The sequence below is a fragment of the Sarcophilus harrisii genome, chromosome 2 (genome assembly GCF_902635505.1).
Source record: "Sarcophilus harrisii chromosome 2, mSarHar1.11, whole genome shotgun sequence".
Lineage (NCBI taxonomy): Eukaryota > Metazoa > Chordata > Mammalia > Dasyuromorphia > Dasyuridae > Sarcophilus > Sarcophilus harrisii.
The window spans coordinates 128,481,756-128,499,130 of record NC_045427.1 but is presented as its reverse complement, the minus strand read 5'-3'; the positions used below and the strand labels follow the sequence as shown (position 1 = coordinate 128,499,130).

At 40.8% G+C, this 17,375-nt stretch overlaps 1 protein-coding gene across 11 annotated transcripts in view; it reads left to right on the top strand.

Annotated features, from left to right (window-relative positions):
- The window catches only part of ANK1 (ankyrin 1), a 326,140-nt gene that overhangs the window by 280,538 nt on the left and 28,227 nt on the right, over window positions 1-17,375 (top strand). For 9 of the 11 annotated variants that reach the window (XM_031950751.1, XM_031950756.1, XM_031950752.1 and 6 more), the window contains 3 exons: window positions 1,383-1,514; window positions 3,052-3,198; window positions 14,483-15,041. In XM_031950751.1, the coding sequence (XP_031806611.1) occupies window positions 1,383-1,514; window positions 3,052-3,198; window positions 14,483-15,041 (838 nt within the window). The remainder of the gene's footprint in view (window positions 1-1,382; window positions 1,515-3,051; window positions 3,199-14,482; window positions 15,042-17,375) is intronic. The other 2 variants (XM_031950761.1, XM_031950759.1) reach the window with 1 other exon arrangement.

The following is a 17,375-nucleotide window of genomic DNA, read 5'->3' as shown; positions in this document are numbered from 1 at the left end:
ACAGAATGATATAGTGGAAGATATATGATCTCACATTTGGGAAGAGCCATGTTCAAGTCCTATCTCTAACAATGTGTGACACTGGACAAGTCAGCTAATCTCGCAATGCCCTAAGCAATTCTTTTAGACTCTCTAAATTGCAGAGTAGGCATTGTTCTGCATAGGTAAATGGACTTTCCTCACTGGAAGTTCCCTACATCAATGAAATCATGGGTCTAGACCAATAGATAATATATTACATATAATACATTACACACATATACATATTTCTATATATTACTTGCACATGTTATATAGTACATTATATACATATATACACATAGCATATTATATACCAATAGCTTATCATTTATTATATATATCATATATAGAATATTATATACATGTAATATATATAGTATCATACATAAATAATATATATAGCATATTATATACAAACATACATACACCATATATCTCATCTGTAATATATTATACATATACATATGAAGCATAGCATATTTACATATATTTATATAGCCTATAATATACATATGTTACATGTTACATTTTACAATATCATATCTAGTGTATCAAACACATATGCAGTGTGTCTATTCATGTAATATAGAGTATATTGCACATTGCATATATCAAATATGTTATATTACACACATATATATATTTCATAGCATATTATACTTTATATGTATATATATTATATATATAATTTTAATATATATATTATGTACTTTATTCCATTTAATCTTCAGAACAACTCAGTGAAATTGGGAGTCCAAGTATTATTCCTCCCATCTCCCACCCATAAAGGCTGGGAAGCTGGAATGAGTTCTTTGTCAGATTACAAAGCTGGTCCCCAGATCCATATCTTCATGCCCTCCTAGAGCTTTCTCCACTTGCACCAATACTCCTGCCAAGTCCTTTCTCTCTTTTTGTGTCCCTGTTTTGTTTCCTACAAAATGAGGGCATTGGATTAGATGATCTCTAAGATATCTTTCCATCTGTCTGTTTATAACATACTGTATGTTTAAGAATAGAGTGGACACTGTAAATCCCCACCTCGGGGCTGCCTCTCATGAGGCAGGGTAATGGCAGGAGGCAGGTTGCTGAATTTGGCATGAGAGCTTCCAGGATTAGAATCCTGGTTCCATCACTTGCTACCTTGTATAACTTTGGACAATACTTAACCTTCACTAGGTTTCCTCATCTGCCAGTGGAAGGGTTTGGATTAAGTGAACTCCAAGGTCTCTTCCAGGTCTAGGTCTCAGATCATATAATCCAAGGGAAGCCCTTTTCGTTGGCTTCCTGACAAGGATGAGGTTCCCTCTGGGCTGATGGGAGCTTCTTCCTCTGCTCATATGATCTGGGGGTTTCTTTTGCAGAATTGGCTCGCGAGTTGCAATTTGGCGTGGAAGATATCAACAGGATACGTGTGGAGAACCCCAACTCCTTGTTGGAGCAGAGTTCGGCCCTGTTGAACCTCTGGGTCATCCGTGAAGGCAAAAATGCCAAGAGTCAGTATCCCTGGGCTAAGGAAACCTTCCTTTTCCAAAGATTCCCCCAGGTTTTCGAAGCAGAAATTATCCTTATGCTGTATTTGGGCTGTTCTTGTCCTAAGTTCTATCTGCTTTGTTAAGTCTTTCAGGAAATTTAGATACATACATATATACATATCTTAATTTCATTGAGATTCAGTAAACATTATTTTAAATGATTCTGTGTTAGTTAATAAGTTTAGAAAAACATGATTCAATTTAAAAATGCGTGATAAGGGCATTAGAAATACACAAAATGTACTATGTGAGATCTAATATGGGGGTGGGAAGCAGGAATCATTACCAACTAGGAAGATCAGAAAAGATGAAGAACAAGGCAATATCATAGGTGCTGAGATTTAAAGGAATGGTAGGAATTTAATATACCTGGAAGAGAAAGAAGAGTATTCAAAAAATAAGGTTTCAATTGACCTCTTTTTAAAATCAGGGCTTTGAATTGGATGATTTTTTTTTTTAGGATCTTCCAGTCCTAACGTGAAATTAATTTCAAATTTTCTCTAGGGAAGGGTTTTGGAGCATTGTTCTTTTAACAAAGGCTGCTTGGCTAGGCAAAAGCACAAAAGGGGGAGAAATTGTAAGCTGTATACTGGAATACACAGAAGGGAGAAGAATGATGATATAAGGCTTCACAGAGATTGGGTGGCCTTAAATGCCAAAATAACTTTACTTGGTAGGGAAAGGGAAAACACTGAAAAGTTTTGATTGGGGTATGATGTCATTAGATCTTGTAGGTAAGGAGAAAACGGTAGTGTTACCAAGATTTTTTGCCCAGTGATTAGGATGAAATAATTTGTATCAGATTGCCAGGGAATCCTGCCAAGGAATTGGAGAATCTCTCTCTTTTTATAAAATTTAAAATGCACCAAAACATTCAGTGAATGCAAGATTCATAAATGAAACGTTTGAGCTCTTTGAAACTTAGCTTCTGAACCAATTGGATCATACTCTTGCCAGAACAGCCAGAGATGGGATAAACATCTCTCCTTAATCACCGGGAGAGAGGAGCTCACGTGTTGTAAGTCATTGAGAGATCTCTTGATTCATCCTTAAAAATTCAGAATGGAGCATGTGGTCATTCATGCTTGCCATCTCCACTCAGCTTCCTGGGGAAGAGGATTTCAAAGGGAATCTTCTTGTTTCCTTGGGGTTTGCCTACTAAGTATTGAGAAGCTGTTCCATGAAACTACCCACTTCTCCCAGATCCTGTTAGGCAGCAGTTGTTGGGGGGTGGGAGGGAGAGGTTGTACTCTGCCAAAGTGTGAAAAGCTACTCTCTGGAGAGAGAGTTGTTCCAGATTCTGGCAGGGGGTGTTTCTACCTTCTGAGAAAATAAGCCATCTCCTCTTCTTTTTCCATGTCTCCCCATGCCTTACACAAACACTCCCAGAATAATTGTCAAGCCTCCAACAGTCCCTCCTGCTAGCCTAAATATAAGGGTGTTTTGCCAGTGAATGTTCTTTCATATAATTCCCATTTCTTTTTCTCTCCTCTAACAGTGGAAAATCTTTACACGGCCCTGAGGAACATTGACCGGAGTGAGATTGTGAACATGTTGGAAGGCTCTGGCCGGCAGAGTAGAAGCCTGAAACCTGACAGGCGGTATGCAGACCGGGACTACTCCTTATCACCGTCCCAGATGAATGGTGAGTTCTGCCGGCCACCACACCTGGGCCCTGCCCCTACGGGGCTACTATTGGAAGTCCCAGTTCCAACAGCCTCTTTCCTTGGAAACCAGCTGTGTTCCAAAAGGGAGGATGGATTAGTTCCTCTAGTGTAAAACTTGGTGTAGGGGGAGGCCTGGGCAAGAGCAGGGCTGAAGGAGAGAGAGGCTAACTGGAGACATTAAGTCCCTTTTTCCAGTGGCCCAGACAGAGCACTTTGGATTGAACCTGGCATCTGGTTCCTGCTCTGCCATTATGAGGGGGCTACTCAGTTCTCTCAGTCTCAATTGACCTCTTTATAAAAATCAGAGATTTGGATTAGATGATTTTGTTTGAGTTCTTTCCAGCCCTAAACTGAATAATTTAAATTCTACTGAGGGAATGGCTTTGGAGCATCAACCCCTTAGCAAAAGCTGCCTGGCTGGTTGTGGATGCCAAATTTTAATTCCTTCCTTTTGTGATTGCCTCTGTGAGACTAGTACTTCACTTATTTTTCAAAGTCAAATCTCTCTCTTTCTCTCTTTCTCTTAGCTCTTCCTCCTTCCTTTTTCTAACCCCCATTTCTCTCACCTCCTCTCATTCTAATGTGGTTCAGCATGTCATGGACCCTCCAATAACCTGGCCTAAGGAAAGGGAGCCAGAGAAAGACACTGGCCTCTGTCTCCTGCTTGTTCCTCCTATTGATGGAGGATACAAGGGATTTTTTCCAGGCAGCTGAGAATTCTTGCCTTGTCCTTGGAAAAAGTAGCAACCAATAGAAAGACTGGGTGGGAAGTATACTGGCCTTGGACCCAACCCTTAACTTAGGGTAATTGAGTAAGGAGCCCAGTCCCAATGCCATCTTGGTGTAATTGATTCTAGTCTCTCTTCAGCCAGTACATTATACAGTGGAAACAATACTGGTTTGGGATTAAAATATGGGTTGAAATTCTGGCTCTGTTATTCACAATTTATGTGACCTTGGACAAGTCCATGTAATCTCTTGGGGCCTTAGTTTCCCTATCTGAAAAATAAGTGGGTTGGATTAAATAGCCTCTAAGACAGCTCTAAATCTATTATTCTATAATTAACTAATTCTTGGACTTCACACAGAGTCACAGCCTCTGGATTGACATTCATGCCTTTTAATTCTTAAAAGAAAAAAAAAAGGAATAGCTTGGTATAGTAGAATACTCAAGGTCAAATTCCAGTGCCAACACTGGACCACCTTGAACAGATCACTCGACCTCAGTAAGGTCCGGTATAAGATGAGTAGGAGGGACCCTCCGGATTTTAAACATCTCTTCCAATTCTAAATCCCACAACTTAAGATCCTACCCTAGAAAGCCTAACTTGGCGTTGATATTTCTAATTATTTACCTGGTTAGAAGGCTCTTCCAGGGGCTGCAGGGAGGCCTGAGGAACGCATCAGTACGGTGCCCTCACTCAGGGAGGGTGGATGGAGTCCCTGGGGAGCAGGGCTGGGGACCTGGGCCCCCCGAGAAGGGAACGCTGCTGGAGCAGCCCTCCGGGCCCCGAGCCAGTGGAGTCTCTGCATGCCGAGCCCCTCACACTTTTCTCTCTTCTGTGTTCTGTGTATCCTGAAACATGCCATCTAGTGCCGCCAGATGCAGGCCACATCCTATGTCGATCACTTCCTGTCACCTTTCTCTTCTGCCTCTGACCTCATCTTGACCTCTAGTTTGCTCATCCTTTTGCACTACCTGTCTCCACTGTCTCCACCTCCGCCAAGTGTACCAGAACCACCACCAGCCTCCAGCCGATGCATGTCATGAAGACCTCCTAATCCCCCCCTCCTCCCAACACCCCGTCTCATGGTGGAGTGCCTGCCTCTGTGTGTGTGTGTGTGTGTGTGTGTATGTGTGTGTGTGTGTGTGTGTGTAAGTATGTGTCTCCTGTAGCATAAACTCTTAGAGAAAGCTAAATTTCAGCGGGACCACAAGCCCCTTTCCAGGGACAATCTGTCTCAAACACCTCAGGAGGCATTTAAGTCCACCAGACCCACTCAGTCATAATGAGAAATTTGTGACTGGAGGCAGAAGCTCAGAAATGAAATCTGGAACTTTGGGAAAATCCAAGTTAATCAAGTTAGCAAACTACTACCTTCCTACTAGCTGGCCTGGTACTGGTATTGGCTTTTGAAATGTTTCTATTACATACAAACTTTCCAGTTGATTCAAGCTGACCAAAGATGTATTGGGCCCAGGATTGGCCATTGTTCTATAGGGATACAGAAAAAATTTAAGGCAATTTACCCTCCCTTGGGGAATCTCACAATTTGGTTAGGGAAATAAGAGTTCTAGACACACATACACACATGTATATACATATACACAAAACTCAGTTATAGAAGTATGTAAGACAGTATAGAATCTAATATTGAACTGGGAACAACAGACCAACTGAAAGGTGCTGATGAAAGCGGGGGTCATTCATGCTCTTCTCAGGCTCAGAGATGAACTAGGAAGCAGGTAGATGCCTGGGGGGGGCTCAGCCCTGTTATTCAACAGAGAACAGCTCATATCATCCATATACCCATTTCAGTGTTACTGTCCCTTTTCAAGCCAAAGAAGGAAAAACAAAAACAAACAGCTGTTTGACCTCGTGTTTGGTTCCCACAGTTTCCAAGAAATATGAGCCGGGGACCCCCTGAAGTCCTTGGTAGCCTATGAGCACTGGACACCAGCCACATGTGAACATAGCCCAGAGCAGTTCCTCACCAAAGCCAGACTCATCACTCTACAGGCTCCCACATGAACACCCAGCTGCCCTTTTCCCACCCAGATGCCATCCATTGTTCTGAGCCCTTGACTTTATTGTCCAATCAGAACCAGATTAAAAAAACAAGGACCACCAAAAACCTCTGTGTTCTCCCTGCCCCTTCTTCTCTTCAAGCAGGCAGCCTCCGTGTCTGGGTCTCCTCAGTGAAGGGGAAGGATCCACGCCTAGTTGGGAATGGGAGAGGAGGAAGAGAGCTGGAACTGAGCAGTCTCCACCAGTCTCTTCCTCTTGAGGCTGGGTAGTTTCCAAAGGGAAACTTGCCCTTGGAACCACAAGAGAATCACCATGTGGGTTATTTGTGCTGGTGCCAGGCCTGCCCTGTTTAATTGATAACTGCAATCTTTGCATCTGTTCCCTCTGTGCCTTTGCCAGGCTGCCTCTCTATTCTGTGTCTAAGCCTTGAACATGAATTTGGGCTGGGGCGTAAGTGGTGCTGGATGATAATGGTGAGTTAGTCCCACCTTCCTTTGCCACTCTCAGAGAATCTTAGACCCTGCATAACCAAGAAGGGTTTCTCAGCCTTCCTTCCCACATAGATTCTTCTTACCATACAATAGGATGTGAAGGAGAAAAAAGGACACTGAGGAAAACTACAGTTTGCTCCCCTTTCAGAAGCATATGATTGGTTTTAATTAACAAAAAAATATATATTCAAAGGGCATAATTCAAAACAGAGGCCTTATGGAGATATTGAGGATTTCATATGTAATGTTTCAAAGAAAATGAAGAAAAAACTGTTAATAATTCGAAAGAATTAGCCCTTTCTTCACCATCCTACCCTGCCAAATAAAAGCAAAATTGACTTCACAAACACAGACCTATAAACAAATAAATAATATAAATATGTATCAGTTCTATTGGATACTTTGATAGATTCATTCCTTTGTTTTAATGATAAATTGTTAACATGTCCTTCAGCCTAATGAACATTTATTAAGCACCTATGATGTGCCAGGCACTGTGCAAAGGAAGATAAAAATAAGGTCTTTTCCCTCCAGAAACTCACAATCTAAAGGAGACAACATGCAAATGACTCTGTGCACAAATAATACAATGCAGTATAAATGAAAAATAGTGACACTAGCAACAATAATACTGGGAAAGACCTACCTAAGATGCGATTTCAGCAGTTTTGAAGGAAGCTAGGGAAGCCAGGAGGGGAGAAGGGAGAGCATTCCAGGCACGGGCAACAGACAATGCAAAGACATGGAATTGGGAGACAATGCAAAGACATGGAATTTGTGTGAAGAGCAACAAAACTGGATCATAGAGTGCGTGGAATGAAAGGTAAGGAAATTGAAAAGTTAGAAAGGGACTAGTTTGGAAGGTCTTTAGATGACAAGAGCATTTTCTTTTTGATCCAATGGGGAGCCACTAGAGTTTAATAAGTAGGGTTCTGGCTCGGTCGGTCCTATCATCTTAAGAAAATCATGTTGGCTAATGAGTGGAAAATGGAATGGTGTGGAGAAAGAGCCAGGCAGGGAGACCAAGCAGAAGGCCATTATAATTGTCCAAATATGACGTGATGAGGGTCTGTACCAGGCAGGGCAGCTGGGTGAATGGAGAAAAATGAGATGTAAATCAGGTGTGTTGTAAAGATAGAAACAATAAGACTTGGCCATGGAGTAGATATATGGGGTGGGTCCAAGTAAGAAGTTGAGGTTGACATCAAGTTTACATGCCTAGATGACTGGGAGAATGGTGCTGAAGTTAATATTAATAAAAAATTAGAGGGGAAAGTCAGTTTAGTGGGAGGAGAAAAATGAGTTCTGTTTTAGATCTGTCAAGTTTGAGATGCCTGTGAGACACTCGACCTAAATTATCCAAAAGATAGGCCATGATGTGAGGCTGGACCTCAAGAAAGAAATTAGGATTTAATATATAGAATCTGGGAATCATGTGTAGAGAGATGATAAATTAATCCATGATTGCTTATGAGATTGTATAAAGGGAGAGAAGAGAGCTTGGTACAGAGCCTTGGAGGACATACTGTTAGTGGGCATGATCAGCAAAAGATGCTGAAGAGTTGTCAGACAGGTAAGAGGAGAATTGGAGAAAAGATTGTCACAAAAACCTAGAGAGGAAAAAGTATCCCACACAATGTGATTGATATCTCAGAGGTTGCCAAAAGAAGGATGAGGATTGAGAAAAGGTCATTAACTCTGGCAACTGAAATCAGTGGAGTAGTTTCAGTTGAATGGGGTCAAAAGCCAGATTGCAGAGGGTTTAGAAGAGAGAAAAAGAAGGAGAAATAGAGGCACCTTATATGAATAGTTTTATCAAGGAGTATAGCTGAGAAGAAAGGCAGCAAAATGGCGTTGTGGGAAGATGTATCTTCATGAGTTCAAATCTTGCCTCAGAACTTGCCAGCTGTGTGACCCTGGGCATGTCACTTAATCAGTTTCCTCACCTGTAAAATTAGTTGGAAAGGGAAATGGCAAATCACTCCAGGATCTTTGCCAAGAAAACCCCAAATCAGGTCACAAAGAATTGGATGTAATTGAAATGAATCAAAAACAAGTAACTGAGAAGGGGAGAAGAAATATGGGATGATGGCAAGAAGAGATGGACTGATCAAGTGAGGGCTTTTTGATGATAAGAAATGTTTGTAGGAAGGAAGAAAGAAACCAGTAGATAGAGACTGAAAGTTAAAGAAAGTGGAGATGAAGGAGGCGGTGATCTGCTGGAGATGATGTTCAAAGATGATGTTCAAAAGTTCATGTAAAGGAATTGATCTTGCTTAAGGAACAGGGACACTTTCTCATATAAGATAAGTCTAAAAAGGAAATAGTGAGGAAAGTCATTTATGATTTGCAATATAAGGAAGAAAAAAGAGGGAGCTCATAAAGAATGGTCTCCATGTTTTCAGTGAAGTATGAAACAAGGTTTTCAAGTGAGAATTCCTATTCCTTTGACAGCACAAAGTCCTTCCTCCCCAAGTATGGGGAACATTTGCCAATCAAAGGGTAATTTTTCAGTTTTCAGTTTCTGACCAAACATCAATTTGTAGAATCATAGTGTCTCAGAGTGATCTAGTACAACCAACACCCAATCAGGAATTTCCTCTGTCATTTAGTAGAGGCAACATGGCATAGTGGATAAAGTCAGAAGACCTGGATTTAAATCTTGTCTATACTTAACTAGCTATATGACTCCAGGCAAGTCATTCCATTGCTCTGTGCCTCAGTTTTCCTCATCAATAAAATTAGGGCATTAGTCTCAATGATCTCTAAGGTTCCTTCTAGCTCTCTAGATCCCTGATAGAGTCATCCAGTCTCTTCTAGATCAACCTTGATTAAGAACTCAACCCCATAATGCAACCATCTGAGATTTTTTTGCTCCTAGTTCAACTTCTAATCAACTTTTTGAGCAATCTTTGTGTGGCCAGAACTGTACTAGATAATGTGGGAGGTACAGATAAAAACATTGATCCCTAACCCCAAAGTCCTGTTAAGGAGATAAGACCAACAAGCACAAAATTGGTAACATGAGAACATAATATACAATATTAGTCAATCAAGTATAATATATAATGTAGTCTAAGATCTAACTCCAAATTTTGTGATTCAGAAAGGTTTGTAAGAAATATGAGATGAAGGGCCAACTAAGTGGCACAGTGAATAGAATCACTGGTCCTAGAGTCAGGATAACCCAAGCCTCATACACTTACTAGCTGTGTGACTCTCAGCAAGTCATTTAATCCTAGTAGTACAGAAAGCTGTGGGGACAGTGTAATATAATAAACAGTAAAGAATTTGAGGTCAGAATATTTGGGGTTCAATGCCAGCTCTGCTGCATTCAGGGTGACTTTGTACAAGTGACCCTTGTCTGGTTCTCAGTTTCTTAATCTCCAAGTGACAGATTTTAACTAGATTATTTCTAAGGTTCTTTCTAGCTTTAAATCTAACAAGGCTTCCTGAAGGAGACATCTCGATCCAAGCCTTGGAGGATGGATGGGATTTATATAAGTGAGGAGAGGAAAGGACATTCCTAGTCAAAGGGGGATTGCTTTAAAAAATGTGAAAGTGGGAATAAACATGAGTGTTTAGGAACAGTGACATGAAGATCAATGTTCACTCCCCAGGCTTCCCGTTCCTACATTATATACATGCACAGTCCATATGTGTATGCTCAAACATATATAACCACAAATGCAAATACATATAAATACCATAAATACTTCATGTGTGTGTGCATATAACACATATACTGCAAATACAAATTATTTTTACACCCCATACTCACATTTACATATAGGTGCTCAAGCATGCACATATCTATAATAAACATACTGAAAAATCAATATTATGTGCACATTAAATTCGTATATAACACATGTAGTGCAAATGGCACTTATATAATATATAATATACATTTTGTAGCCATTTACATGAGTTTCATAGTCATTGTTGAAATTTAGGGAGTCAGCAGCAGACAACCCATAATTTTGCAAAGGCTCTTGTTTTAGCCAGTCATAGATGGATATGCAAATGAAGTGACAATCCATTTAGAAATACCAAAAAGCAAAAACAAAAACAGAATGGTCTAAATAGCTCCATAAATTTGGGGATTGTCAGAATTAATTAGCATTAATCTAGTTCTATCTTTGGGAGCTTGGGACTAGGTTGAATGGTTTAGGGCGTATCAGGATGGAGAGAGGGAAAAAGGGACCCTGGGGTGGAGCTGAAAAACACTGCCCTAAATGAGGGAGAGGGGGGAATAGATAGATATCCATAGGTTAAAAAAGAAAAAAGAACAACAGCCAGATATTCACATGTAAAAAAAAAAAAAAAAAAAAAAAAGATGTAAAGAATAAATTGGTATCCATAGGTAAACATATATATATATATATACATATATAAAGGATAGATATCCATAGATAAGATAGATAGATATCCATAGGTTAAAAGAAGATATCTATAGGTTTAAAAATATATATATAAAGAATAGATAGTATTCATAGGTAAGAGGGAGACAGAGGGGGAGGAAGGGAAAAAGGGGGGGAGAGAGAGACAGAGACAGAGACAGAGAGAAGACACAGAGAGAGACAGAGACAGAAAGAGACAGAGATTCAGAGAGAACAGACTAGATAGGTTAAAAAAATAATAGAACAGCCATAAGAATTTTCTGTATCAAGCATTGTTCCAGGAACTGGGAATACAAATAGAAGCAAAACAGTCTCTCCATTCAAGGAGTTTACAATCTTTTTTAAAGTTTTTTTTTATTATTAATAACTTTTTATTTTCAAAATACATGCAAAAATAATTTTCAACATTCACCCTTGCAAAAACCTTGTGTTCCAAATTTTGCAAGAAATTTACATTCTAACAGGGAAAGACAACACTGGCAGAACAACGTTGTGACCCAAGAGAACCTTAGCACTGCTTAATACCCCCAGTTCTCATTTTTCTTTAGGAAATGACTTTTACTTTGCCCAGAGTTTTTGGAGTAGTGATTATCTTTGGAGAAATTCTCTTACACAACTCACTGTTATCTACTGTAAAGATGTCTCTTGATTCAAATGAAAAGCCTACCTGTAAGGCTTCCCCTACTAGAACCATAGATGACTGCAACCCAAACTGAGTGTTAAATACATATCACAGACTCCAGAATCCTTATCACAATAATTCCTGAATTGCCTGACCTAGGACCAGGAGGAAAGTCAGCAAAATAAAGTTAGTGCCCTGCAGAAGAACTCTTGGTTTTGATTCCTGAGGGCCTAAAAGTGATTTCTGAAAGATTGTAAGGAATAGAAAAGAACTGTAGGACTAGAGAAGGGCAAATAGCCTGAAGCTGGATTTGAATCCTGATTTTGCTACTTCCTACTTGTGTGAGCATAGAAAAGTCAATCCTCTGGACCTGTGGACCTCATTTGTAAAATAAAGGGCTGGGTCTAGATGACCTCCAAGTTCCCTCCAGAATTAAATCTTTTGATATAGCACTGTTCACTAGAGCAGCTTTGGAGATAAAGGTGCATATCCCTCTTAGACCATGTCTAAGGAGATTTGGTTACAGAATTTCTAAAGCAAACTTTTTGAAGGCTGATCTCACCTTTAAAGTGGTTTCCACGGTTCCCAGTAAGGATAGAGTAAGATTTCCCCAACGTGACTTTCTCTTTGGCCCACACATCGCAATTTTTGACATGTTCTTGGCATATAATATTGGGCATGTGATATCTATTTTTTGCTTCTTTTATCTTTTACTAGATTATAAACTCCTTGAGGGCAGGAACTCTGTATTAGTTATCTGTACTTCTTTGTAGCTACTTTCTATGTCCTCAGGACCTAGTACATTGTAGGTATATATATATATAGTAAATGTTTGTTGAATAAATGGATGAGTTTTGTCCTGTCCCTAAGAACCAAAGCTTACAACTGCCTAGGAAGTACAGCTCTTAGGTATCTAAATTACCTTCCCATGGGAATACAATTTCCCCATCTGGTTTTCAGGACTCAGTAATAGAGGATTTCATTCCATTCAATTTAACAAACATTTATTGAGGTGGTGGAAAGATCTCTGAGATCCCATGAGTGAGAGAGTCTAGAATCAAATCCCAGCTTGGCTAATTATCCATATAACTTCAAGCAAGTCACCCACTTTGTGAGTTTTTGCTTATTCTTCTGCAAAATGAGTATTTGGGCTAAACGATTTCCAGTGTCTATGGTAGTCCTATATATTATGTATTATGTATGTATGTAATATGTATATATTATGACCTTTTTTAGTACCTGTTATGTGCATAGTATTGATAGAGACAGTTAAGTGGGTTGGGACCTGGAGTCAGGAAACTTGAGTCCAAATCCAACCTCAAACATTTATTAGCTATATGACTCTGTGCAAGTCACTTAACCTGTTGACTCGGTTTTTCTCAACTGCAAAATGGGAGATAATAACCTCTATCTCCTAGAGTTGTCAGATTAAAATCAGATATTTATAAAGCTTAGAGCAGTGCCTGGCATACACTAAGTATATATAAATGTTAGCTAGTTTATGATGATGATGATGATGATATTATATTTATAAAGGATAGTAAAATAAAACATTTGTTGTGAGGGCCAAATGAGATAATAATTGTAAAGCACTTAGCATAGTATTTGGAATACAGGAGGCACTGTAGAAATATTTATTCCATTCCCTGAGATGGTAAGGAAGTTACAGAAATTAAATGAAACATTGTCTCTGCCCTCAAGGAATTCACGGTCTGATAGAGGGATACAACTTATGTCCAAATAATGATAAAACAAAACATCCATGAGAGGATTCTATTATTACATCATACTACATAAAATGTGGGATGAGGAAAGATCATTATTGAGCAGAAATAAGGGAAACCCTCAGAGGAGGTATCTGTGTTAGAATTGAAAGGATGGGTAGGATTTCAACAGATGAAGATGGAAATGAAGACCTCCTAGCTATAGAGAACATATTATGAGCAAAGACATAGAAATATGACAGGGCAGAGGAGTGTGGTGGGTTGTCCAGTTTGACATGAGAAGAGAGGAGCATGTGAAAAATTAATAAATTAAGCCAGCACCAGACTTTACAGAGTCTTGAATGCCAGGCTAAAGAGTTTGGACTTTATTCAGTGGGTAGCCACCCGCTGAAGAGTTTTGTCAGAGGAATGATATATAGGTTCTGTGCAAACGGAAGTTCAGTCTGGCATCTGTGTGAAGGATGAAAAGAGTTCTGAATAAAATCTGCCCTTTGTCCACTTGTTTTGATCTGGAGAGAGGGAGAGACATAGAGATAGAGACAGAAACAGAGACAGACACAGACAAGACAGAGAGACACAGAGAGAAAGGCATAAAGACAGAGAGAGACAGAGAGAGACAGAGACAGAAAAATAGACAGAGACAGAGAGGCAGAGAGACAGAGATAGAGACAGAAAGATAGATAGAGACAGACACAGAGAGGCAGACACAGACCGAAAGACAGACACAAAGAGATAGACACAGACAAGACAGAGACAGAAACACAGAGCTAGAGACAGAGAGAGACCCAGACACAGAGCTAGATAGAGACAGACAGAAAGACAGAAAGAGACAGACACAGACACAGACAGACAGACAAACACAGAGATAGACCCAGACAAGAGAGAGTCAGAGACACAGAGCCAGATAGAGACAGAGACAGAAATAGACACAGAGCAAGATAGAGACAAAAAGAAACAAGAGAGACAGACAGACAGAAAGGCAACACAGACAAGACAGACAGACACAGAGACACAGAACTAGATAGAGACAGACACAGAAACAGAGAGAAAGAGACAGAGAACAGATTTATTCTCACAGAGATTCCTCCCCCATCCCAGGGGTGTCTGTGTGTGTGTGTGTGTGTGTGTGTGTGTGTGTGTCCATCTGTGTCTGTGTGTCTGTCTGTCTGTGTCTGTCTGTGTCTTTGCAGGTGTACAGATGTGTGCCTGAGTAAGTGTGAATGTGAAAAAAAATCGCTTCTGGAGCCTGTCCCCCTCTGTCTGCCCATCCAGGTTACACCTCGCTGCAGGATGAGCTGCTGTCCCCGGCCTCCCTGCACTACACGCTGCCCTCTCCCTTGCGTGTAGATCAGTATTGGACCGAGGTGGCCATCATTGACGCCATCCCCATGGCCCCCACGGAGCACGATGCCCTGATGGAAATGTCGGACATGCAGGTGTGGTCCTCGGGCCTCACCCCCTCCCTGGTGACCGCCGAGGACTCCTCCCTGGAATGTAGCAAGGCCGAGGACTCTGACGCCACCGGAGAGTGGAGGCTGCCGGGGCCCCTCCTGGAGGACCCCCAGGGCCCCGACCAGCTGGGCTCGCTGGAGCTCGTGGAGGACGACACAGTGGATTCAGATGCCACAAATGGCCTTATCGATTTGCTTGACCAGGAGGAAGGTCAGAGGTCAGAAGAGAAGCTGCCAGGTGGTGAAAGGCAGGATGAGCCGGCCGGCCAGGGACGGGATTCAGAGCGTGAAGTGTCTCTTCTTTCAGGCCAGCAGAGAGTACAAGCCCGAATAACAGAATCCCCCACCGTGAGTCGAGTAATGGAGAAGAGCCAAGACAGGTGAGTGATGTTTCCCCTGCTTCCCGCCCGTCCCGAGACGCCGACGTGTCCGGGTACTTCAGATGATGAAGACAAGACCAGGAACCAGAGCTCTTGGTCCTGTTATCTGTAAGGAGCACCAGTGGTGGGAGAAGTTGCAGTTAGAAAGGCCAGAGTTCAAACACATCCTCAAGTCACTTAAGTTTTGCCTCCGTTTCCTCATTTAAAAAATGGGGATAAGAATAGAACTTACCAACCAGTGTGGTTCTGAAAACCAATGAGATAATAATAATGAGGGGCTTAGCTCAATGTCCTTCACATGGGAGGCGCTATATAAATGTCAGCTATCGTTATCCTTATTACCAGCTCTCCCCCTGATTTATTGCATCAAATCCATGCAGTTTGTTAGACACTCTCAGTGAATTTGTGCAGAATGCCATGTTGCTTTGGGAGGTTAAACATAATAAGCAAAATGTCCCTCCCCTCAAGAAGCTTATAATCAAGGATTCAGGGAGAGAAAAATAACCAGATTACTATATTACAAGGTGATCAGTGCAGAGGGTAGAATGAGAAAATGAGAAAACTGCTTAACATAACTGAAAAAGAAAAGCCGATTTAGTGTGGTACAAGGACTTAACCTAGAGAATACTGAAACTCGAGTCATGGAAAATTCTGTTGGCAACCACTGAATATCAGGGAATTAGTTGTAATAAATTCTGCCTCAAGATATTTTTATGGAAATGATGAAAACTGTAAATTCTGTCCTATCTTAAGTCACCTTGGTCTTTGAATCTGCAGTTTCTATGATTGTTGAATTTCCACTGGAATTAATAGAAATTAGGGACTATGAAATTGTACTTGTAACTGCTGAATAAAGAAAACCATATAGGAAAAAAAAGTGCATAGGGGAATTTATGCTCATTTCTATGTAGATGACTCCCAGGTCCCTATATCTATTCCTAATCTCTCTTCTGAATTCCATTCTCATAGACTCAATTATGATTGAAACTTGAGGCAGCTAGGTGGCCTAGTGGATAGAGCTCTGGGCCTGGAGGCAGGAAAACCTAAGTTCAAAACAGCTTAGCTACATAGTCTTGGGCACTTACCTTCTGTTTTTCTCTGTTTCCTCATCTGAAAATTGGGATAATCATAGCACCTACTTCCCAGGGTATGAGAGAATCATTTGTAAAAATTTTTAACACAAAACCTAATACATTGGCCCTTTGTCTTGTTCAGTCAAGTCCAATTTTTTTTTATCCCATTTGGAAAATTTCTTGGCAAAAATACTGGAATGATTTGGCATTTCCCTCTCCATCTCATTTACAGATGAAAAATTTTAATGATAAGGTGTGTTCATCCATTCTTATTTCTTTTCTTCCTCATAGTATGGTAGAAAGAGTGCTGGATTCAAAGGCAGAGGACCTTTGTTAGAATCCCAGCTCTGACACTTATCACCTAGATGACCTTGGAAAAGGCTTAGCTTCTCAGGGCCTCAGTTTCCTCAGCTGTAAAAATAATAATAATCATAACTATGTGCCCTGGGCTAACCTCTTTACAATTATTCTTGGTTAATCCTCACTAGGAGGTAGATGCTATTATTAGCATAATAAAACCAGAGAGCTAGACCAGGTGACCACTGAGATCTCTTCCAACTCTGTCACTATGATGGTTTGATCCTGTGGTTTCTTCCCAGATAACCATAGGCATCTCAAACTCAACAAGTCCTTCCAGTCCTGTGCCCAATGTTCCTACTTACATCAAGGGCACTGACATTTTCCCAGTCAACCCAAATCCCATTCTCAAAGTCCTTTTCTTTTTCATTTTTTTTCCTGAGGCAATTGGGGTTAAATGACCTGTCCTGGGTCACATAGCTAGAAAGTATTAAGTATCTGAGGTCACATTTGAACTCAAGTCCTCCTGACTTCAGGACCAGTGCTCTATCCACTGTGACATCTAGCTGCCCCTCACAGTCCTTCTCTACCTTTCTCTTTCCCTTGCCTTGTCCCAATATCAGTTGCCAAGTCTTTAGTTCCACCATATCTGTCCCCTTATCAGCCCTCTTCTAGATATCACCCTATTTCAGGACTTCATCACTTCTCATCTAACCTATTATTTTGATTCTCCTCCTCCTATCTCCTCCACTTATTAATTCCCTCTTCACCCAGCTGTCAGATTGAAAATCCTAAAGCTGCTCCCCCCCTCTCCCCAGCCTGGAATGCACTCTCTCATCACCTCTGCCTCTTAGAACTTCTAGCTTCAGAGAAGCCGGGTGGCTCAGTGGATGGTGTGCCTGCAGTCAGGAGGATCTGAGTTCAGGAGGACCTGAGTTCAAATGTGACTTCAGACATTTACTGG